The sequence below is a fragment of the Bidens hawaiensis genome, unplaced genomic scaffold, assembly GCF_021521415.1.
Source record: "Bidens hawaiensis isolate Kalapana, Puna unplaced genomic scaffold, B.hawaiensis_p1.1 tig00019799_1, whole genome shotgun sequence".
NCBI classification, from domain to species: Eukaryota; Viridiplantae; Streptophyta; class Magnoliopsida; order Asterales; family Asteraceae; genus Bidens; species Bidens hawaiensis.
Window position 1 is genome coordinate 395712 of NW_027493006.1, and position 22207 is coordinate 417918.

At 41.2% G+C, this 22207-nt stretch overlaps 1 protein-coding gene across 1 annotated transcript; it reads right to left on the reverse strand.

The window, feature by feature from the left end:
• Positions 1-16187: 16187 nt before the first annotated feature.
• Positions 16188-21050, reverse strand: LOC143559266 (UDP-xylose transporter 3-like). Its single transcript, XM_077047899.1, has 7 exons — positions 20920-21050; positions 19936-20120; positions 19731-19798; positions 17928-18060; positions 17665-17826; positions 16573-16845; positions 16188-16480 (listed from the first exon to the last, which is right to left on the reverse strand). Exons 1-7 carry the CDS (start codon positions 21038-21040, stop codon positions 16403-16405), a joined length of 1020 nt encoding a protein of 339 aa, XP_076904014.1. The 5' UTR covers positions 21041-21050; the 3' UTR covers positions 16188-16402.
• Positions 21051-22207: the final 1157 nt, after the last annotated feature.

A 22207-nucleotide genomic window follows, 5' to 3' on the forward strand; every position in this document is an offset into this window, starting at 1 on the left:
TTAACTTTTTACGTTTGGTTCATTAATTATTATTATTATTATTATTATTATTATTAAAAAATACTTTTTAATAGCGTTTTGAAGTACCTCTGACACTCGAGTGAACCTTCCTGAATTCTGAGACGAGATGTCAACCAATACTGATTTTGATGCTCCAAATCTGTCTCATCCAATGAGAAGCCCACCACTGTAGGAAAATCCCCCTTGAGTCAGTTTTTTTTTTAACCTGAGACCTCAAGGATCGTTAACTATCGCCCTCGTGACATTGAGCCGGAATGTCAATTTTATTATTAAAATGTAATAATGCATTAATATGATATTCAAATAAGTAACCGTAATTTATGATGAGTGAGTACAATTAAGTCTCCTCATAAAAAGAATCATGGTCTAGTGTTTGTTTAAATGAACTGGTTGGACTCATTAAAGAAAGTTAGTTAGTCGGAATTTAGTCATTAATTACGACCGGGAAATGGGTGTGGGCCGTGGGCAAATTGGTTTCATGTGGACCAAGGTTATCAGTGGTATTTTTTATGGATTCGTCTTCAATACTGATTTATTGATAATTTGTTAAACGGTTTAAGATAACTGACTTGTTGATAATTTGTTAATCGGTTTAAGATAACTGATTTGTTGATGTTTGTTAACCGGCTTTAGATAAGTATAATTTTTTTAGAAATGTTGTTATTTATAAGTTCAATCGCCAACTAGTTTGAATAAATATCTGATCATTGTGAGGGGTTCTCCTTTTATATATACACAGACGAGCACCAATGCTTATTTTGTTCGTCAAGTGGGTTGACCTTGTTTCGGCGCTGTACTTTCACAATGCGGGTCATTGATTAGTCGGTATCGCATTGGCTAAGCATTAGCATATGTATCTTGAAGTAGTCGTACATACATATTCTATAGTTTACCACAATAAGAAAGGATTAGTTAATTTTGACATCATAACGGTTGTAGATCAAACATTTATATAATGTGTTTAAACAATTATCACTTTAAAAATTGACGGCTGACAATCTATCTAGTTATCCTAACATATGCCCGTTGATGACAACCCACAAGAAGAATGCCGTTATAGTTAATATAGCGACTCTAGCCAACATTATTAAATAAGCTATATAGTTTTGAAAACTTACCGTCACGCTAGTCACTCAATATTACAAATCATTCCCTTATTAATACTTCGTCAAGGATATGGGCGTGGATAATTGGTTTCCTATGAAAACCGTAGGATGCTAGTGGTATTTTTTTTTTTTTTTTTTTGAATTAATGGATTCGTCTGTACTACTGATTTGTTGATAGTTTGTCAACGGGTTTAAGATAAGTATTCTTTATAAGTTCAATTGTCATCTGGTTTGAATATATATGATCATTGCGAAGGATTTTCCTTATACACACACACGTTCGCGCACACTAATGCTTATATGTTTGTTAAGTGGGTCGACCTTGCTTCGGCACTCTACTTCCACAATGTGGGTCATTGATAAGTATCACATTGGCTAAATGTTAGCATATGCGTCTTGAGGTACTCGTACGTACATTTCTGCAGTTTACCATAACAATAAAGAATTATATAATTTTGACATTATAATGGTTGTAGATCAAACATTTCTATTATGTGTTTAAACAATTATCGCTTTAAAAATAATGTCAGCCAACAATCTATCGTATTATCGAAACGTATGCCCGATAACGACAACCCACAACAAGAGTATCATTCGTTAATATAGCTACTCTAGCCAATACTATTCAATAAGGTATATAGTGTTGAAAACTTACCACTACGCTAAGAGTGATGGATATGTCAATATAAATACAAAACATATATTACTCTAGTTATTTTTTATATTTGTAGGTTATAGAGAAAAAGAGCTATCCCTCCTCAGCCTCTCTATCCCTATGGGATAGAGGTAAGGCTGTCTACATCTTACCCTCCTCAGACCCTACCATAGCATTGCTATTGGTGGGATATACTGAGTACGATGATGATGATGAGAGAAAAAGAGCTAAACTGATGCGGTAAGCCTAAACATAAGATAAAAATATGTTACCTATGGATGAGTCTTAATGAATATTATTTACAACAAGTGAAGGAATAATTGCTGTTCGAAAATAAAAGTGAATGCATGATTATTATTGGGTGATACCGACACGATTCCCACTATTGTGGATCCTCGTTAAAGATAACCGCAGAATGAGGGTGCATCCTTATGTGTCTCGGTTAAAAGCCACATGTTAACTTGTTAGTTAATAAAATTTACATGTAAGTACAACTAAGTGTGCGTCATTCTTCGATACGGCCCCTTGGTGTGCTTAGACGACACCGCTAAATGGAGCTCATTTGACTGCCTTACCAAACCTAGGATGGGATCCCAATCTTGTGCTCCATGCATGTTAGCGGGATGGTTGTACCAAAAGAGGTCACATGCTCTGGTTAGATGCTACTCTTAGTAGTTGGTTTATGATATAGCTGAATATGTAAACATTTCGGCTTTGCATTGCTTTGTATCCCAATGTATAATAATTAGGTCATTAAATGTGTAAATCTGAAGAAACACTAACCGAACCCCGGGCAGAGTACTGGTAACCTGGGGGTTAGATAGATGTTTCCCACGAGGGGTTAGACCCTGAGAAGATGGTTCTTCTGATAACCTGCAAAACAGACACCGTGAGCTTGTCACTGAGAAGGGGGGGTTCCTCCTTGTGACCACCCTCCGGCGTGAGAATCAGACTAGATTGCTCTTTAAATATAAATGTATATTAAGATATTGCTAGAGCAGATATCAGGTATAATATGATGATACGAGATAGTATATGATGAGATCAGATGGTCATACCATTTGTGGTATTTATAGCCGAAGGTAGGTTTCCAAGGAGGTGTGGCCGGCTGCAACAGTGTTCCTGTTCCACCAACAGTGGCCTACGCACGTGCCCTGCTAGTAGTTGGTGGGTAGGCAGCGGCTGATAGTGACCAGGCCTGCTGTGTACTATTCCTTTTCCACCAACTGCCGGCTACGCACGTGGTATGGCAGTAGTTGGTGAGTAGGCAGCGGCTAATAGTGACACAGTACAGGAGCATGCTGCTCGCCATACTGTGTCAGTAAGCTGTCGTCTCTTTAGTCAGATCTTTTTCCCAAACCTCGTCAGGTACAGTACAGAAGATCTTCCTGTATCGTACGGACTGGCTTATTTGGGCGGGAGTATTCCCCCTCCCGCCCTTGTGCGGGATTGTTCCCGGTTTTGCTCATTCCTTCAGGTGACACTGAGTGATTGAGAGCTAAGTGCCTTGTGCGTGTAGCCTTGCTGCGCGGGTGGCCTTCCCTGATGGCTTGTATCCGAGGCTGCGGGGACAGGCGGAGTCCTTCACCATTGGGAGGCATTTCCCGTGGGACCAGCTTGCGTACTGCGCGTAAGGACGTCACGTCTCTGAGCATGGTTGGTCCTGCGGATCCAGTTGGTTTCTGCGCAGACGTTCCTCTTCAAGGTGAGTCTTGCGGGTCCAACTGGGCTCTGCTGGGACCTACCTCTTCAAGTCCCCCCAGTCCAATGTTCTTCTCATGAGTGTTTAATAAAGTGAGGTGAACTTTTGGACTTAAGCAAAGGGTTTTTGAAAAGGGTTTTTTAAGGTTTTCCATGGGGATTCCTCCCGCGGAAGTCCTTGTCACTTGCAGAAATTCCCGAGTTTCCTGCTTGGTCTTTGGGTATGATGCGGGCAGGTCTGTAACCTCCTTGCAAGTCAGGAGCGTTGAGTCCCACTTGTGTGGATTCTCCGTGAGGTTTTGGTAGTTTTGAACATAGTGATCAATTATGTTAAAACCACCAATTCCATCCTGGAGCTTCAAACAACGTAGTTCTCGACGTTCCCGCTATGCGGGGATGTTATTTCCGTTTCCGCAAGCATTGCCCAGAAGATTCTTCTTGGTTTCAATTCCCAGCGGAGCGCTAGGTATGTGAAGGGTTTTGCCTTAACACTGTACCTGCGCTCGTCTTACGGTTACTTTACTTCCAAGGTATTCCTGGCGTCAATTCCCTGCAGGTGCTAGGTATGTGAAGGGTTTTGCCTTTACACTGTACCCGCATCCGTCTTATAGTTACTTGGTTGCCGAGGTACTTGGCTTCAATTCCCTGCGGGTGCTAGGTATGTGAAGGGTTTTGCCTTAACACTGTACCCGCATCCGTCTTACGGTTACTTGTTCGCCAAGGTTTTCTTGGCTTCAATTCCCTGCGGGTGCTAGGTATGTGAAGGGTTTTGCCTTAACACTGTACCCGCATCCGTCTTACGGTTACTTGTTTGCCGAGGTACTTGGCTTCAATTCCCTGCGGATGCTAGGTATGTGAAGGGTTTTGCCTTAACACTGTACCCGCATCCGTCTTACGGTTACTTGTTTGCCAAGGTAAGGGGTATTTTCCCGCCTACTTTTTGATCTTTTTGAATTTTGAACTTTGAAATTCGAAGAGTTGGTGGAAAGAAGAACAGTCCAAAACTCTGAAACATCGTGCGACGGTTTCTTCTGACTGTGTCAGATCGTGCAGGAAGTTATGGTGACGTGACAGTACATGGTCATTCCAGACGCTTTTTCAGGCGCGTGGGCGCGATTTTTCGGGCGCGTGGCCGCGAAATTAATGGTATGCGTCCTGTCAACAGCTGTTGCCAGCTTGCTTTTTGCCACGTGTCATAGTTTCATTGCACCTTCGTTTTCTCTCTCTTCCGCATTAATTTCATCGCATTAATTGCGATTAGTATATAAAGGGGTAGAGGGCTCTTTGTAATCCACACTTTCACTCTTTTCTTCATCTTTTAAGCGATTTCCGGCGAATACTCCCCTTTTCAGGCAAGCATTCTCTCGAAATCGCTTTCTTCTTTCCTTCACAAGATGTCGTCTCGTGATGTTGAATCTGCAGCCGATGACAAGAGTACTGCTGGCGAGTGCCAGTGTGCTCTGCCTGGCGATCTGTACCGGTATGTTGTCAGGAAGTTCATGCTCGAGTCTCTCGAGCCTGAGTTTCCTGAACCCCATCAGACTGTGTATGATGCCCCCAGAGGCAAGATCAGGGTTTATGCTGCATTCTTTGTCTATGGGAATCTTAGGTTCCCATTGACAAAGTTTGTTTACCGTGTCCTTGAGAGGCACGGTGTTCATTTGACCGAGTTGCACCCCATGGCGATCGCCAAGATTCGCCACTTCGAGTGGGCGTGCCGGATTTTGGGTGTTGAGCCCTATGTTGACCGCCTGATGACCTTCTATACTTGGAGGTGCATCCAGGGGTGGTACACATTGACAACCCGGATTAAGGGTTTAAAGATCTGCGCGACCGAGCGCAGTCTTCGCTCGTGGAAGCGGGGGTTCTTCTTCATATCCGCTCGCGCCATCCCCATTGCCATGAGATTCAAGAACGGGCAAGCTCTCCCAAGCCTTCACGCCTCCAGCTACCAGGAGGCGGAATGGTTTTCGAAGATATCTCGGGTCCAATCTCCGGTTTACCGGTTTGCGGAGTCCGGGATGGTGATGCTGGGGATGAGCCGAGTGTGGAAGGCTGCTGATGCGCAAAAAATCCCAATCGTCCTCGAATACGGTTCGAACTCTGTTCCTTACGGTATGCTTTCTTTCTTTTTGTTGATTTTGAATTTCTTCTAACTTCTTTCCTGTTTATTTCAGAGGGGAACGACTTGCAGTCGCTCCTAAACCCGCGGGAGGCTGATGGTCCCGCCCGGATGGGTACTCGCGCTCTGGACGAGAACGAGTTGCCCATCCTAGAACAAACGGCGGATCGGTTCGTGGAGGTCTATCCGCTAGGCCATGAGATCCTTAGCGCCCGTCGGCCAGGTAAGGCGCTATTCGACCCTGTACCCCTCAATGCTGAAACCTCTGCTGGAATTCCTCTAATCGTATGTTCTGATGAGGAATCCGCAGATGGTCCTCCGTTGATGCGGAAGAAGAAGGCTGCCGGCGGGAAGGGGAAGGAGAAAGTGGCCTCCACAGCCGATCCAACGCCTCGGTCTGACTCGGAGACCGAGAGCGAAGAGGTGGCGGGGAATCCCGGTGGTGATAAGACCACGGCTCCAGAGGTTACGACTGTCACCTCCGGAGAGGCAAAGAAGACGACGTTGACCGGCGCAAAGAGGCCGGCTCCATCGGGTCCGTCCCCGCCTCTCCGTACCTTTAGGCTCAAGAAAACCCGTAAGTACAACTTTCCTTTAGCTTTTATCTTCATAGTTTAATATCGTTAACACTTTCCTTCTTTGTGCAGGCGTGGATGTTGACGCATTCCAGGGTGGAGTGCAGAGTAGTACTTCTCCGCCAATGACGGTAGGCTTGGTCAGCCTACCTGAGGCGACGACCCAGGCGCCTGCGCCTGCTTCCGCTGGTCCAGTTGCTCACTCCTTTGAGCCGACTGTTCTAGCTGAGATGACGTCACCGCCGGCTGTGAGTGCGATTTTTACAGCATCCTTCACTGAGCCGGCGGTAACTTTTGCTGCGGATACCGCGGCGGCTGCTACCATGCCCCCGCCATCGGCAACGACGGCCGATCCATCAGGTACGCATGGGGCTTCTCGCCAATCTCTGCCACCTTCCCATCTGCCTGACCTCTTGGATGGATTTCCTTTGGGTTCAGGTGATGGGTTCGGCGGCTATCGGCCTGTAATTGACCCTACAGGTGCGTAGGGTTCTTTTGGCCCATTTTATATATATATTTTCTTTATCATCTTTTCCTAACTGCTTTGTGTTTTTTGCAGTGTCAGATTCCAATGAAGTGTATGTTCCACGCTGGAACATTCGCCGAGGAACAACTCTTCGCACCCCTGTGGAGTGCGTGGAGTGGGCTCGTCACGCTGCTCCCATGGGTGCGTTGGGGGAAGCCATGGCTAGCTACCAGGAGGGTAGGCTTAGCAATGAGCTTCGGGTTCTCCTGGCCCGGATGCAGCCGCGCGTCGAGCTGCTTTGTCGTGAAAACGACAAGTTAAAAGCAGCTCGCGTTAAGGAAGTAGCTCAGGCGCGGGCTGTCCGGGAGGAGAACCAAAAACTTACCGCAGTGGCTGCGGAAAAGGAGAAGGCCTTCAAGGCCCTCGAGGTTGAAGTTCAGGCTCTACTTGAGGCCCGTTCCAAGGCTGCCCAAGCTGTTAATGAACAGCTTCGGCTGGCTAAGGAAACTGCCAGGAACGCAACCGAGAGGGCCACCAAGGCTGAAGCTGTTGCTGAGCCTCTTCGCGTGGAGAATGAAGAACTTAAAGCCAAATTAGAGGCTCTCCAGCAGGCTCATGATGCCTTGGCGATGGAAGACGCCAAGAAGCTCCAAGAAATCCTGGACCAGAGGGGGGTGCTTGACCATGCTGAGCGTAAGCTGAAGGGCGTCGAAGAGGCTGCGGCTAAAGAAGTGTTGCTTGCCAACCTCAACAAGAGTGAAGCCGATCGCGCCCGAAACGAAGCTCAAGCTGCCCTCCAAGAAGCCCTGGTTGCCAAGGAATGGCTTCTTCGAGAAGCGTTGTCTCATGTATGTTTTTCTTGTCTTTACGCTTTTCTTTGTAAATAAAAAAGGTTTTGACACTTGTATATTTTCTTGTAGGTTGTGCATCGGGTCTTTGCTGAGACCTCTTACGATGATTCTATGAGCGCAGCCCTCAACGCTTCTCATGAGGATGGGGAAAAGGTCGGCTTCCTGCTTGGTCTAGGGTTCGTTGAGAAAGGCGTCTCGCCATCCAACTTCCCTTTGTACAATGTTGATACTGAAGCTGTTTACGACCAAGCAGTGAATCAGTACGCCGCCTTCCCGCATCCGGTGGTGGAGAAGGTGAATGAAGTTGCTGCTGCTGATGATGGGCTAGCTATCCTTAAGGCTTTCCTTGAACTGCCACGCTCTACTGACGGTGCTGGTCCAAGTGGAAGTGGCCCTGAAGCCTGATCCTGAAGATCCCTTCCCACTGCTAGGATAGCTTGTATAGATTTATCTTCTTGTAGGCGGGTAGTTACCCGGCCATTCTTGTAATGAATCATTGTGGAATATAAATCTCTTTGCGGGTAAGACCGCTACTTTCGTTGGGTTCCTTGCTTTGTAAACGTTGTATGACTTGCATACTTTAGTTTAAATTAGCAATTTTCCAAGTGTTTAGAATAAGTTAACCTTTGAACGTGGTAGATAGGTTTGAAGTTTTGCTTCCTCTTCCGTGATTGTGCGGGTAGGACCGTCACTTGCACGTAGTAGGATGGCTAAACTTTACCATCTGACCTGCGTGTAGGTTTTCCTTATCTTTTGAGGATAAGTTAACCTTTGAACGTGGTAGATAGGTGTGAAGTTTTGCTTCCTCTTCCGTGATTGTGCGGGTAGGACCGTCACTTGCACGTAGTAGGATGGCTAAACTTTACCATCTGACCTGCGTGTAGGTTTTCCTCATCCTTTGAGGATAAGTTAACCTTTAAACGTGGTAGATAGGTGTGAAGTTTTGCTTCCTCTTCCGTGATTGTGCGGGTAGGACCGTCACTTGCACGTAGTAGGATGGCTAAACTTTACCATCTGACCTGCGTGTAGGTTTTCCTCATCCTTTTGTTTAGAAATTCTGTTTTGAACCGTTCGACGCGCGGTTGTCAATAGGTTAGTGTTCAGTTCCCTTTTTCATGATTCATGCGGATAGACCGGCACTTTCATTTAATGGGACTGAACTTTTCCCCTTCGACTGACCTGCGTGAAGGTTTGTCGTTTTTTGGGTTTATGCGGGTTTTGCCGCCTTCCCCACGCAACGACTTCACGTAATTATGCGGTGAAAACCGGCATATCCGTGTTGAATAAATTAACCGTTCGACGCGCGGTTGTCAATAGGTTAGTGTTCATTTCCCTTTTTCATGATTCATGCGGATAGACCGGCACTTTCATTTAATGGGGCTGAACTTTTCCCCTTCAACTGACCTGCGTGAAGGTTTGTCGTTTTTTGGGTTTATGCGGGTTTTGCCGCCTTCCCCATGCAACGATTTTTCACGTAATTATGCGGTGAAAACCAGCATATCCGTGTTGAATAAATTAACCGTTCGACGAGCGGTTGTCAATAGGTTAGTGTTCATTTCCCTTTTTCATGATTCATGTGGATAGACCGGCACTTTCATTTAATGGGGCTGAACTTTTCCCCTTCGACTGACCTGCGTGAAGGTTTGTCGTTTTTTGGGTTTATGCGGGTTTTGCCGCCTTCCCCATGCAACGATTTTTCACGTAATTATGCGGTGAAAACCGGCATATCCGTGTTGATAGTTTATAAAAATGTAAAATCATCAGCGTCAATGTTTTAAGGAGAATCGTTTCCATTAGAAGTGGCTCATGGCCTTTTCTTTACAAATTTGGAATTGATTTACATGCAAACTGTGTAAATGAGCTCCCTTCCATGTTGTTGGGATGGGAGTGCCATCGAGCCGATACGCACCTGGTTCGGGATCTCGTTCTTTACGCAGCATGTAGTCTCCATATTGAAGCTGGAATTTTATTCGTGTTTTCCCCAGCTGGGGTTCTACACGCATCAGCCTGCTCAGCGTTCATTGCGCCACGAGGTGCGCGAGCGTCCCATCTCTGACGAATGCCTCGACAATGTCCTTTACGTCTATGCATTCTTCGGTGTTGTGGCCTTTTGTCCTGTGAAATTCACAGTATTTGCTCCGATCAGCATTGTGGCGATGTCGGATTATTTGAGGCTTTGGCCATGGGAGCTCCTCGGTGGCGAATATCTCGGTGACGCTTTTGGTGAGCGGCGTCCATCTGGAGTTCTTGTTGGACTGTATGTTATCCCTTCCGCCTAACCGATGCTGCAAGCCGGATGAGGTGTCAAAGTTTACCCTTGACTGCCAAATGCCTAGCTTCCGCTTTTTGTTTAATCGGGCGGTAAGGACGTTGTCTTCCCTTGTTTTCTGGGTGTAGAGGTTTGTGTTCTGTGGGAGATCTCTACCCAGTTGCTTCTCCGTTTCCGCAAAGCGTTTAGCTGCTGTCATGATGGCATCCCATGTGGATGGCATGCCATCTTTACCCGTTAAGGTGCGGATGAGCTCTGGATCGTTCGCGCCCTGAATAAAGGCAGCGCGAACAAGATCTTCGCTAATGTTACCCAGACTCAGCTTCTTCGAGTTGAAGCGAGTGATGAAGTCCAGCAAAGATTCATCTTTTTCTCGAATGCACTTGAGGATTGTCCATTGCTCCTCGGTATACTTTCTTTGCTGGCTGAAGTGTTGGCTAAACTTCGGTTGGAAGTCAGCCCAGTCGTAGATGTGGTTGACCGGTAGACGATCGAACCACGCTCTAGCAGCCCCCACAAGCGTCATTTGGAACATGTAACACCACGTAGGTTCCGTCCAACTACTGACGGTTGCCCCCGCTATGAACCTGTTCAAATGATCGTCTGGATCAGATATACCATCATATGTGCCTATGCTGGACATTTGTTTGGCACTTTTTGGGGCAATTGCTTCTGCAATGTCCCTTGCAAATTTGGACGTTCCCGCATTTGCAACGTTTGGTCTGAATGTTTTGGAGAAGTCTCGTGGACTTCCACCTGTGCTTTTTGGTTTGAAGGCTTGTCCAAAATGCCTTCTCGGTTGGGAATCCGTTTCCTTACGCTTCCCTTTTGCCCTATGGCGAGGGTTCGCGTCGGAGTCGGATTCCTCCGAGTCATCGAAGTAATCTTCGAATTCGTCAGCCTGTTGGACGGAACGCAAGCATTCGTCCAACTCAGCTTGGAATTCCCTCTGACGCGCCTCCGCCCATGCCTTAACTTCATCGAGTGTTTGGCGGGGGAGTCTTGTTCGTTTCTCTAACTGGGTATCGGTGATTCCCAGTGAGCGATTATTTACTGCACTTGCCCCAGCTTGGGTAACTGGGGTAGTGTTCGTAAAATTTACTTCACTTGCCCCGGCTTGGGTAGCCGGGGTAGTGTTTGTAAAAACTGTGTTGCCGGTATTCCCCCCAGTAGCTGGGGTTGTGGTTACCGGAGTTTCTTTAACCATCTTAGAAGTTTGAAAAAACTGGAGAAAAATAAAGTTCTAGCTTTATGCACGGATGGCGCCAATGAAGAAACACTAACCGAACCCCGGGCAGAGTACTGGTAACCTGGGGGTTAGATAGATGTTTCCCACGAGGGTTAGACCCTGAGAAGATGGTTCTTCTGATAACCTGCAAAACAGACACCGTGAGCTTGTCACTGAGAAGGGGGGGTTCCTCCTTGTGACCACCCTCCGGCGTGAGAATCAGACTAGATTGCTCTTTAAATATAAATGTATATTAAGAGATTGCTAGAGCAGATATCAGGTATAATATGATGATACGAGATAGTATATGATGAGATCAGATGGTCATACCATTTGTGGTATTTATAGCCGAAGGTAGGTTTCCAAGGAGGTGTGGCCGGCTGCAACAGTGTTCCTGTTCCACCAACAGTGGCCTACGCACGTGCCCTGCTAGTAGTTGGTGGGTAGGCAGCGGCTGATAGTGACCAGGCCTGCTGTGTACTATTCCTTTTCCACCAACTGCCGGCTACGCACGTGGTATGGCAGTAGTTGGTGAGTAGGCAGCGGCTAATAGTGACACAGTACAGGAGCATGCTGCTCGCCATACTGTGTCAGTAAGCTGTCGTCTCTTTAGTCAGATCTTTTTCCCATACCTCGTCAGGTACAGTACAGAAGATCTTCCTGTATCGTACGGACTGGCTTATTTGGGCGGGAGTATTCCCCCTCCCGCCCTTGTGCGGGATTGTTCCCGGCTTTGCTCATTCCTTCAGGTGACACTGAGTGATTGAGAGCTAAGTGCCTTGTGCGTGTAGCCTTGCTGCGCGGGTGGCCTTCCCTGATGGCTTGTATCCGAGGCTGCGGGGACAGGCGGAGTCCTTCACCATTGGGAGGCATTTCCCGCGGGACCAGCTTGCGTACTGCGTGTAAGGACGTCACGTCTCTGAGCATGGTTGGTCCTGCGGATCCAGTTGGTTTCTGCGCAGACGTTCCTCTTCAAGGTGAGTCTTGCGGGTCCAACTGGGCTCTGCTGGGACCTACCTCTTCAAAATCCAACCTAGTTTGCTCACCCGGGTTTTGAGGGATGACAACTTTGATACCATGGAATCGTTCAAAGGAATTGAGGGAATACTTGATAAAATGTTATATATTCTCTATGCAATTTAATGTTCTAAGTTGTGTTATACTTTTAAATGATGGTGTATTAAGTATGTTATTGTTGATTTGTTGCTTCAAGGAAAACGCGACTATCAGACAGATTTCAGCTTGGACTGCTTTTAGACGGAGCTTTGGCTGCTTGGGTTGACTGGAAGGTTGGACGGTTAGGCTATTGCGATCTGAAGTATTAGAATTGAAGGCTTGGGCCAGAGAGTTTGTTACTGATCATATTTGTTATAATATCAACTCATAAGCTAGGGGTAAAGTTTTTTCAGCTCATTACGTGATCATTGTTTTGTTTCATTTGTTGCCACCATCTTCCCAAACTAGGGTTTCGGTTTTCTTTGTGTATGATCAATCTTTTCATTGTTGATGGTCTTGTTTGTATTGCAGATTGTTGTGTTGGCAATCTGCTAGTATCGTTGTTTCTTGATTTATACCCATTTTTATTCTGTGTAATCTTTGGTTAATATTGAATCAAAGAGGTATTGTAATCTGGATTGTTGCAAATTTAATAAGATTGAGATTATCATTTCATTACTATATTTATGGAGCCGGTTTGTAACTACCTAAGTAACTCATTTAGGTTTAACCAACCACATTAAGTTGACTTAACTAACTATAGGTCGAGCTAACCTATTCATAAGGTGACCTAAAATTCGCAATTATAACACGGCTTTACTCCCACAGATATTCAGAATCCAGACTAGAAAAACTAGGAGTTTGCGCGAGAGTAAAGATTTGTTGAGATCTTTACCTTCATTAATAATTGTTTTTAGACTAAATTAAGCATCATTAAATTTTTGAACAAATCGCATGTCGCAGTCACCCTCGATGATTTAATGTGAATGTGTAGATGTTTCACATTCGGGAATCGGGCTAAGTGCATCAACGCCTTACCTGGATTAAAGAATAAAAATAGAGGTTGTTGTAATATGTGCAAATAGTACTTTACACCATATAAGCAATGCCTATGAATCTATAAATACAAAAAACCATAGTTTCCAATTTCAAATGAAAACTAATTCTAGCTACTTTCCTAAGAACAATGTTAAAAGCTTGACGTGTCCGGTTATTTCTACTACTTCAGTGTATCTAAATCTAGCCTTAGACCATATGTAATGCTACATGATCGGGGTATAAATTTTAGCGTGACCTTATCCGCAAGGAAAAAAAAGAACAAATTCACTAGTAAATAGATTCGCGAGGACTCGATAATATAGAGAGCTTAAGTGATCCACGATTCTAGTTAAAAGTTTTGATAGAAGTTTATTATCTTTAAAAGTAAAGAGGGACAAATATATTTAGCTATATTTATCATTAAATCATGTGATTCAGATATATAAGATCGAGTAAGGTGTGTTTAATTTTTATCATTAAATCATGTGATTTATAGCTATATGAACATGCTTACCTTTGCTAAGAATCTTAAGGTGTTTTTATCTTACTTGAGGGTTGAAGGTTAAGTTATATAGGACTAAATTCTACGGTAACTATGTTGATGAGGAGGAACCATCACCTCAAGTAATATTTCTATGTTTGCCTTAGGGGTGAAAGCATGGCCCTCACCAAGATTTAGTCTCCCAGTGTAGACGTTCGATTGTTTGTGGTGAAAGCATTATCAACACTTAACAGAAACAACTTTCTTTAAGATGGAAACAGTTATGGTCGTAAGATTCATTGGGTTGCGTGGAGTAATGCGGTTAAGCCGGGATGTGATTGAAGTTTAGGAACCTCAAGTACAAAATCAATCAATTTGGCCTTCCTTTCTAAATGGTTATGGAGGATGAAAGTTGAGGAAGATTGTTTGTGCATCATCGATCTATCTCTATCCATCCATAATATTTCTAATAAGGATTATGGAAGTATGACAAAAATAAAAATAAAAATAAAAATAATTCCTAGGCTTCTAGCACATGGCTGAATATTATAAAAAGTTGCCAAGGAGTTAGAAGAAGCAAAGAAAAGGTTTCTAGTTTTGCAAAGGGGGAAAATTGCGAGATTCACAGGACTAGGAACCAAAGGAATAAACCGTTCGAACATAGATCGAAGGGACGTGGAAGTCTAAAAGAGCATAGCCACTCAAGTAGAAGATGGGAAGCCAGCACACATCAAGACATTGAATGCCATAAACAACAAACGCTATGGTCATTTACAAGTTTTTTTTAATTTAAAACTTTTACAAGTTTTTTTCACTCTAAATAAAAATATGATATATTCACTCTAAATAAAAATAATTTTCTAAAAGCTAAAAACGTTTTTTCTAACACTAACAATTAATATACATTATTTAATGCACATTTAATTTACTACATTAAGTATATATATTTTATTATTATTATCTAAATAATAATAGATAATTTTTGTTTGAGACATATCGGGTTAGATTTAACTATTAGGTAGCGTTCGATATACAACAATGATAGTGAAGTGGAATGAAGTAGGGATGAGCTCGGTACCATACCGGTACTGGTATCAAAAAAACTGATTCTGAAATCACAAAATTTTGGTACCGGTACTGGTACCAAAATATTCGGTTCGGTACCGGTATTGAAGGTAAAAATTCGGGAAATACCGGTACCGTACCGACCCCGAAACTCAAAACTTTGGTACCGATTTCGGTCGGTACTGGTACCGAATTTGCTCATCCCTAAAATGAAGCATTGTGAGGGAATGAAAAAATGGGTATTTGGTTAGTCAATAAAATGGAATCAACTATTACAGAAGGAACACATTACATCAAAACCATTACTTCTCATTCCTCTTTTTTTTCCTCATTCACCCTACTTTCTAGACACCGCCACCTAACAATCGCTGCTACCGCCATCACCACCTTCACATGACCACTAGAGCCACCACCATCACCACTGCGCCACCACCGCCACCTGACCGCGGCAACACCACCACCACTTGACCATCGTCACCAGTCACCACCACCACGGCTACTGAGGATGCCAACACCACCTCCGTCATTGCCGCTGCTACCACCACCGCAACCACAATTATCGTCACCACCGCAACCACCACTGTCGCTATTGCCATTTTTTATTTTTGTAAATTTTATTTGTTTTGAGGTATGTAATTTTCTTATTCGTATTTCATTCATGCGGTTTTTTTTTCCTTACCAAACAACATAAAGTAATAGTTTATTCTATTTTTATAGGTTAATCAAAAACAAAAAAAGCATGTTAATGATAATGATCCATTTCATTTTCTCATCCATTTCATTCTCTCTTTATTTCATTATCACATACCAAATAGACTCTTATGAACACGAGACCACCAATTGTTTTTCTATTATATTTACCATACGTTACATTTATAAAGAAACAATTTTACCCATGAACCCATCTTTTGCGAAAGTTTTGACTTTTAGAATTTAATCTAATGAAGTTTTAAAGCATTGTATATTTCTTTATATAAGACAAAATATTAAAATATTTTGTCCAAAAAGTGTAATAAAAAAATATGACACATAAACAGATCCTACTAAAAATAATCTAGCACAACACAATGGTACCAAGATATTGAAATCATAGATTTGGAGATGGGTGAGTTTACGTTAACATATTAATATTAGCCCACAATATATTGAAAGCAAAGTTAATTGTAGCTTGATACATAACGTCTTCCTAAACCAGGTTGTTAGTTTCCCCAATTTCGAGTCTCACTATCGTATTGATAAAATATTCAAGTAGGTAACAAAACCAGCCGCGTTGCGGAAGTAGAGCTACACAAATTCGGTATCGTAACGGAAATGACAATAAAAACCCCAAAAAAGTAACACACATAATAGTATTCACTCCTATGGCTTATGATTAAAAAAAGTATTAAAAACGATGTGTAGTAGGTTGGTGAAACCCGTACGATGTGGTTGCGAGTCGACACAAATTTGGTTGATATCAGGTTACGACACTAGCGGCACCAAACCATGCCTGTTTATCTATAGTACAATATAATGTAATCCAAATCCCAACTGATATTAAACAGATCAGGAGTTAAGTGATACAAGAGGAAAGTTACCTTCCCTATATATAATATCATTTTGTAGTTTATCCAGTCTCTCCCAACATGTTAAGAAAACAGGACTCATTTTACAACAAAAAAAGATGAAAATGTTGATTGATCAAAACAAACCAAGTCTTACAATCTTCTCAAATGGCGGCAGAGTGACGGTGACAGCGGCGGCGGTGGTGGTGACACCTTCGTGGCAGGAACAAATATGCTATCTGACTGTTTGTAACTATGAATAGAGTATTTATACTACGATCGAATCACGCGTGCAGATCTTTGTTTGCCACATTCATTCCATTTTCCACACTTATTAAAGGATCATTCTCACTTTCATTAATCTACAATTAACAAAATTAAAATCTATTTAAGGTTAACTCATTAATGACATTACCGTTTGTGAAGAAATTTGTAGAAACAATGCTGTTCATACCTGAGAAAACTGTGTTGAAGTTTCAACGGGTTTAGGTTGTGAATCACGCGTACAGAAATAAGAATAAAGCACCATACCAACAACTGCAATGAGGATTCCCAGAATGTTTCGCCAGCTAAACGGGTCATGTAGTAAAACATAACCGAATGCCAACACTAGGCATGTTTTTAAATGACCCAAAACCTGGTACGTGACGGGTGATGTTTTCCCAATCACAAGAAAAGTACTGAAGTTGACTGAGACTGATATTAAGCAGGAGAGAACGATGAATGCCTGCAATTTAAGAAAGTCCAAATTCAACTTCATGTAATATAATCAAACGGGTCAAAATTAGTAAGTTTGATATGGGTCAGGCAGGGTTGAGCCAAAGTGACTTTTGTCCAAGATTTTGATATCATTTCCAATCCCTCATTACAGAAATTATATTTCTTCAACAATAAGATAACACTTACAGGGATTTTATGTAGGCCTGTAAACAAACCAAACGCTCAGTGAACAGTTTGGAAGCGTTCGACAGGAAGTTTGTTTATTCAATAAACGCTCGTTTATTGAATAAACACACGAATATGAACACATGTCTCGTTCGTTCATTTATGTCCGTTTAAATTCATTCATGGTTGTTCACTTGCATTCATCTGTATTCGTTACTTTACGTTTGTTCAAGTTCGTTCGTTGATGTGTTCATTTAAAATTTTTGGGACCATTACAACATAGTCAGGTTTAATAACTTTTTAGGCCCAGCAGACTGTTCTTCACATTACTTTTGACTGGTTTTAGCCCAGTTATGTTTGTCATCTGTGATTAGTCGTGTTCATTCTTTTATGTTCGTGAACCGTTTATTTATACTATTAACAAGCATAAACATACACGAACATGCTTATTTGCACAACAAACACAAACAAGAAAACCCTGTTCGTTTCATTGTTCATGCCCGATCGTTTGTTCGGTTGAAGTTAGAAGAACAAACACGAGCATGCCATGTTCGCGTTCAGCCGATTCGTTTACAAGATAAAACAAAACCCAATCAACCCACAAGTATATGGGTCAACATTGTTGCATCAGTTTGAATGAAAAAGATTATTTAGTCCTCACCAGCACTTGAGGTGTGTATTTGAAAGCAAACACATTCTGGTTTGTCAAAAGGGCGTCTAGAAAAGGGCCCACAATGAACAGAATAAGAGCTTGGTAAGGACAAGATTGGTACAAAAGTTGAGTTGAAGAAACCTTGAACTTCTTCTGGATTGTATTTGTCATCTGACATGATATAATTAAGGATAGAACTTACATAAGTGCAATTAGTTAGATTAGTCATATGATCATATGACGTAACAAAAGAAGTTAAGCCTTGAGGATACAATTTGGGCCACACAAGTTGTTATGATGGCAAATAAAGATAAGATGCTTCCCATAAGATTGAGTTGCAAGTCAGTTACTGTTGCAATTCCAACTCCCAAAAGTAAGATGGTGAGTGCAAATCGGACTTTCTTACTGCAGGTGGCAGGCAATAAAATGTTAGCATCAACATTAAAAAAATGAGAAGTAATTTAGAACTTTTTAACGTGAAGATGGCAGCTTCGACCCATTTACCTATAGATGGGTTGTGTTTTCTCAAACGGGTCAAATAAAAAAGATTAGCTAAAAGGGAAATGGGCCAAATGGGTTGAATGGCTTAGACAGGTCGAAAAACGCCCAAAAGTCAATTTTTAAGGTATAAATTATGAAACGACGGGTCAAAAGTTGCCCAAAAGTCTATTTTTAAGGTATAAATTATAAAACCTCCTAAATATATTTTTATTCTATTATGTAGATGTAGATTATTATTGTACTAATATAGCTTTCTGTAATCATTAACTGAAGCATTGATTATTTATATTTATTGATTTCAGAAATGGACAACGAAGATTGGAACAAAACTAAAAAAACCGATTTTAAGTAATTTATAAGAAAATTAACAAATGGTGTACCCCATAATTTTCAAATCCAAATGTATGACAATCAAATAATCATTAACTAACATAAAAAATTACCCAAAGTTTCAGGCAGGTTTTGCCATAAACCAAAACCACAAAAGAACTTATTTTAAGTAATTTATAAAAAAACTAAAAATGGTTACCTCAAAAGGCCAAAATTTCAAATCCAAATATATGATAATCAAATAATCATTAATTAACAAAGAAAAATTATACCAAAAGTTTCAGGCGGGTTTTGCCATCAAACCAAAACCACAAAAGAGCTTATTTTTAAGTAATTTATACAAACTTAATAAATGTGTTCCCCAAAAGGCCAAAAATTTCAAATCCATATATATGATAATCAAATAATCATTAATTAACAAAGAAAAATTTATACCCAAAGTTTCAGGCCCAGGTTTATTACTTCGGGCCATTTTTTCTTTCACCCGAAACTTTCAAGCTCAGATGGTAAAACCACAACAGAGCTTATTTTAAAGTAATTTATATAAAAGATGCACCCCAAAATTTTCAAATCCAAATATATGATAACCAAATAATCATAAACTAACAAAGAAAAATTTACACCCGAAGCTTCAGGCCTAAATTATTATTTTGGGCCATTTTTCTTTCACCCAAAACTTCAAGCTCAAGTGGCAAAACCACAAAAGAGCTTATTTTTAAGTAATTTATAAAAAAAATAATAATAATACATGGTGTACAGTGTACCCCAAAAGACAAAAATTTTCAAAGCCAAACATATGATAATCAAATAATCATTAATTAACAAAGAAAATTTTATACCCAAAGTTTCAGACCTAAATTTATAATTCCGGGCCATTGTATCTTTCACCCAAAACGTTCAAGCTCAAATGGTAAAACTAAAACCAAACTGACCCCATTGTGAAAACAGAAAACCAAAACCAAACGGTTTTCATAAATCCAAACACCGAATAGCCCAAAACCAACCCATGCGCAGCCCTACAAACATGTACTGAAGATGACCCTGTTCAAACCACCGAAGTTGCATGATTTTCAAATAACTTAGTTTAGGATCATGAATTCATGATTATGTGGTATTTGGATTGTTACAAAATCATGTTAGTTAAAGTAAAACATGTAGACAAATAGTAAGTATATGAGCTGGCAACTGGCAACATGCAAAACACGTTTACAGATGCAAAAAGAAAAATAAGATCAAAGATTGACCTGAATTGCTTGCTGAAGAAAAGAGTCTCCAAAAGTACGGTGCAGGGAATGATAGCTAGTTTTGTCATCTACAATGAAACCAAGAATATATATTAAGTAGCTCTACAAACATAAGCCAGAAATACGTTTTGGCATTTTGGCATTGTGTTTGCAAAACAACAAATACATGAGAGATGAAAAAGAACACTCTAGAACTATCTATCACCTGATAAAAACCAACAGAATTGAACCCCAGGCTGAGGTTAAGAAGCCCAATGGAGATCCCATTTAATACCCCAAAGCCCATCACAGCTCTTGAATCAAAAGGCTTGTGCTCAAAAAACTTCATCCATAGCGCCACGTGCAATGAACAAAATGTGACTAAAAGATGCCAGCTTGTCAACGTCGTAGCTGAGTATATAAAAGTGTAATTGAAGTCAACGTATGAGCAATATCAAGGTATCGAAAATTTTAAAATGTAATTTGTGTTAGCATATAACATGACTCCAAAGGCAGACAATCGAAAACAATCATGAACATTGCAAAAAACCTTTGACAGTGCTTTTACACATCAGAAGTAATCAGGACCGTGCTTTTTATCCTTAAAATGGCATTTAATGATTAAAAAGTTCAGGCCATCCGTAAAGGGGCGTGCCCCCCCTGCTTTTTTCACACAAAACATCCCCCACTCCACTAGGGGTGGGACGTTTTCAACCTTTTAGCCCTCTACTCGTTTTCTTAACGCCGGCATTTGGGGCGAGAGGTTTGGTCAAAGGACCAATCATATCTTTCCCCTTTTTGTTTCATTTTTAATGATCATAAGGAGCTTGAAAGTTAAAACCACTACGCGTAAAACTGGGAAAAGCCTCCATGTCTACATGGCAGGGCGTTTTCCACTTCCACTACGGACGCTCTCAGCTTAACAGAATTTAAATTCCACTATGCATGCAGTTCTGTGTGCACTGTGCAACTTAATCATCTCAGTACAGTGAATTTAAATTCCAATCATTGAAATAATAAAAAAAAAGTTAAAATGATAAGCCGGATCGAAGAATAAATAGTAAGATCCACCAGAAATGAAGTCTTAAAACAGGTATATCAAGCAAGCATCATAACAAATTAGGGCTTTACTTGTAAGTATCATGAGCTAGGGTTTCCTATGCCAGTAAACTGAATCAGTAAAGGTTTAATAATAATAATAAGGACTCACCAAAAGTGAAACCTAGGGTGCTTATTAACGCCTTGTTGCAGATCACAATCGAGACGGAGGAAATGACGGATAAACTCAACGCACCAACTGTTCCGAGCTGAAACCCTAGCCCTTCGCCCATCTTCTATTCTAATTCCGATTGGATCTCAAAACCTAATGAAACTATAAATCACACTTGACCTTCAAATCATCAATTGCCTCATTCCAGTAATTAATTAGCCTCCAGATCTGCACATTACAAGATGAAATTATAAACGGGAGAAATTAGGTGAAATGTAGAGATGAGATCTTAACTGAATAGGTAATAACTGATTCGTTGATTTCTTATTCTGATGATTATTATAAAAGGGGTTTATGAGAGTTAGGAAGAGTGTAATGAATGAAGAGATAATAAAAGGGGGAAATAATAATAATAACACAAATAATAGCTTTATTATTATTATTATTTATTATTTGACCAGATTTTGAATGTGGTTTCCAAAGATAATGGTTGACTGTGGAGATGGACGGTTGTGATTGTTTTTATTCTTATTATTATTATCTTCGGACATATTGCAAAACGTTTTAGCATAGTTTGGCATGGCATTGGCATGTGTCGGCAGATCAAAATTTATCTTTTCTATTAAATTTATTATTATATAAAATCTAAGAATTATATTCAAAATAATTGTAACACCCCAACTCGGAACGGGCTGGCGTGTTACTATTATAGATATCAAATCAATGTCACAATCCAAAATACATCAAAAATCAATGCAACCTATGTCATATTATTAAACAAAAATGAATTAACTTTTAAAAAGCTTGAACTTCATTATTCTCTTTCATCACTGATCTCCCCGATTTCCCGAATTACCTGTTAGCAAATAAGACAGACACAAACAAGAAAATACGGCTGAGCCAAAAATTGCCCAGTAACGGAGAGAACAATAGTACAGGTAAAGGCATACATAAGACAAAACACATGCTGAAATAAAACTGAAACTATTGCGGATATAAAACCACGTTTTAGACCGAACTAGAATTAGATGCGAAACATAATCCGATACACGATCGGGACGTAATCTGAATATACTCAAATTTAACCAAATGCGTATACACATATCAAAACGGACCAGAAATATAGCGAAACAAAATATAATTACTAAAATACACGACGATGATGTTAAAATAAATAGGTCGTGTAATACGGAAGCACCCAGAGCCTAAACAGAGGGGTACACAGCTAGCTAGTCCATGCACCAAGGAGACGGTGTGGGTGGCGTGCACACATTGTTCCATCTCAAAC

Excerpts from the sequence above, each read along its gene's own strand:
- LOC143559266 (XM_077047899.1), bottom strand. The coding sequence starts at position 21,040 with ATGGGCGAAGGGCTAGGGTTTCAGCTCGGAACAGTTGGTGCGTTGAGT. Across the intron at positions 20,121-20,919 it reads CACCCTAGGTTTCACTTTTG|CTACGACGTTGACAAGCTGG; the intron begins GTGAGTCCTTAT and ends TTATATACTCAG. Across the intron at positions 19,799-19,935 it reads ATTCTGTTGGTTTTTATCAG|ATGACAAAACTAGCTATCAT; the intron begins GTGATAGATAGT and ends GTTTCATTGTAG.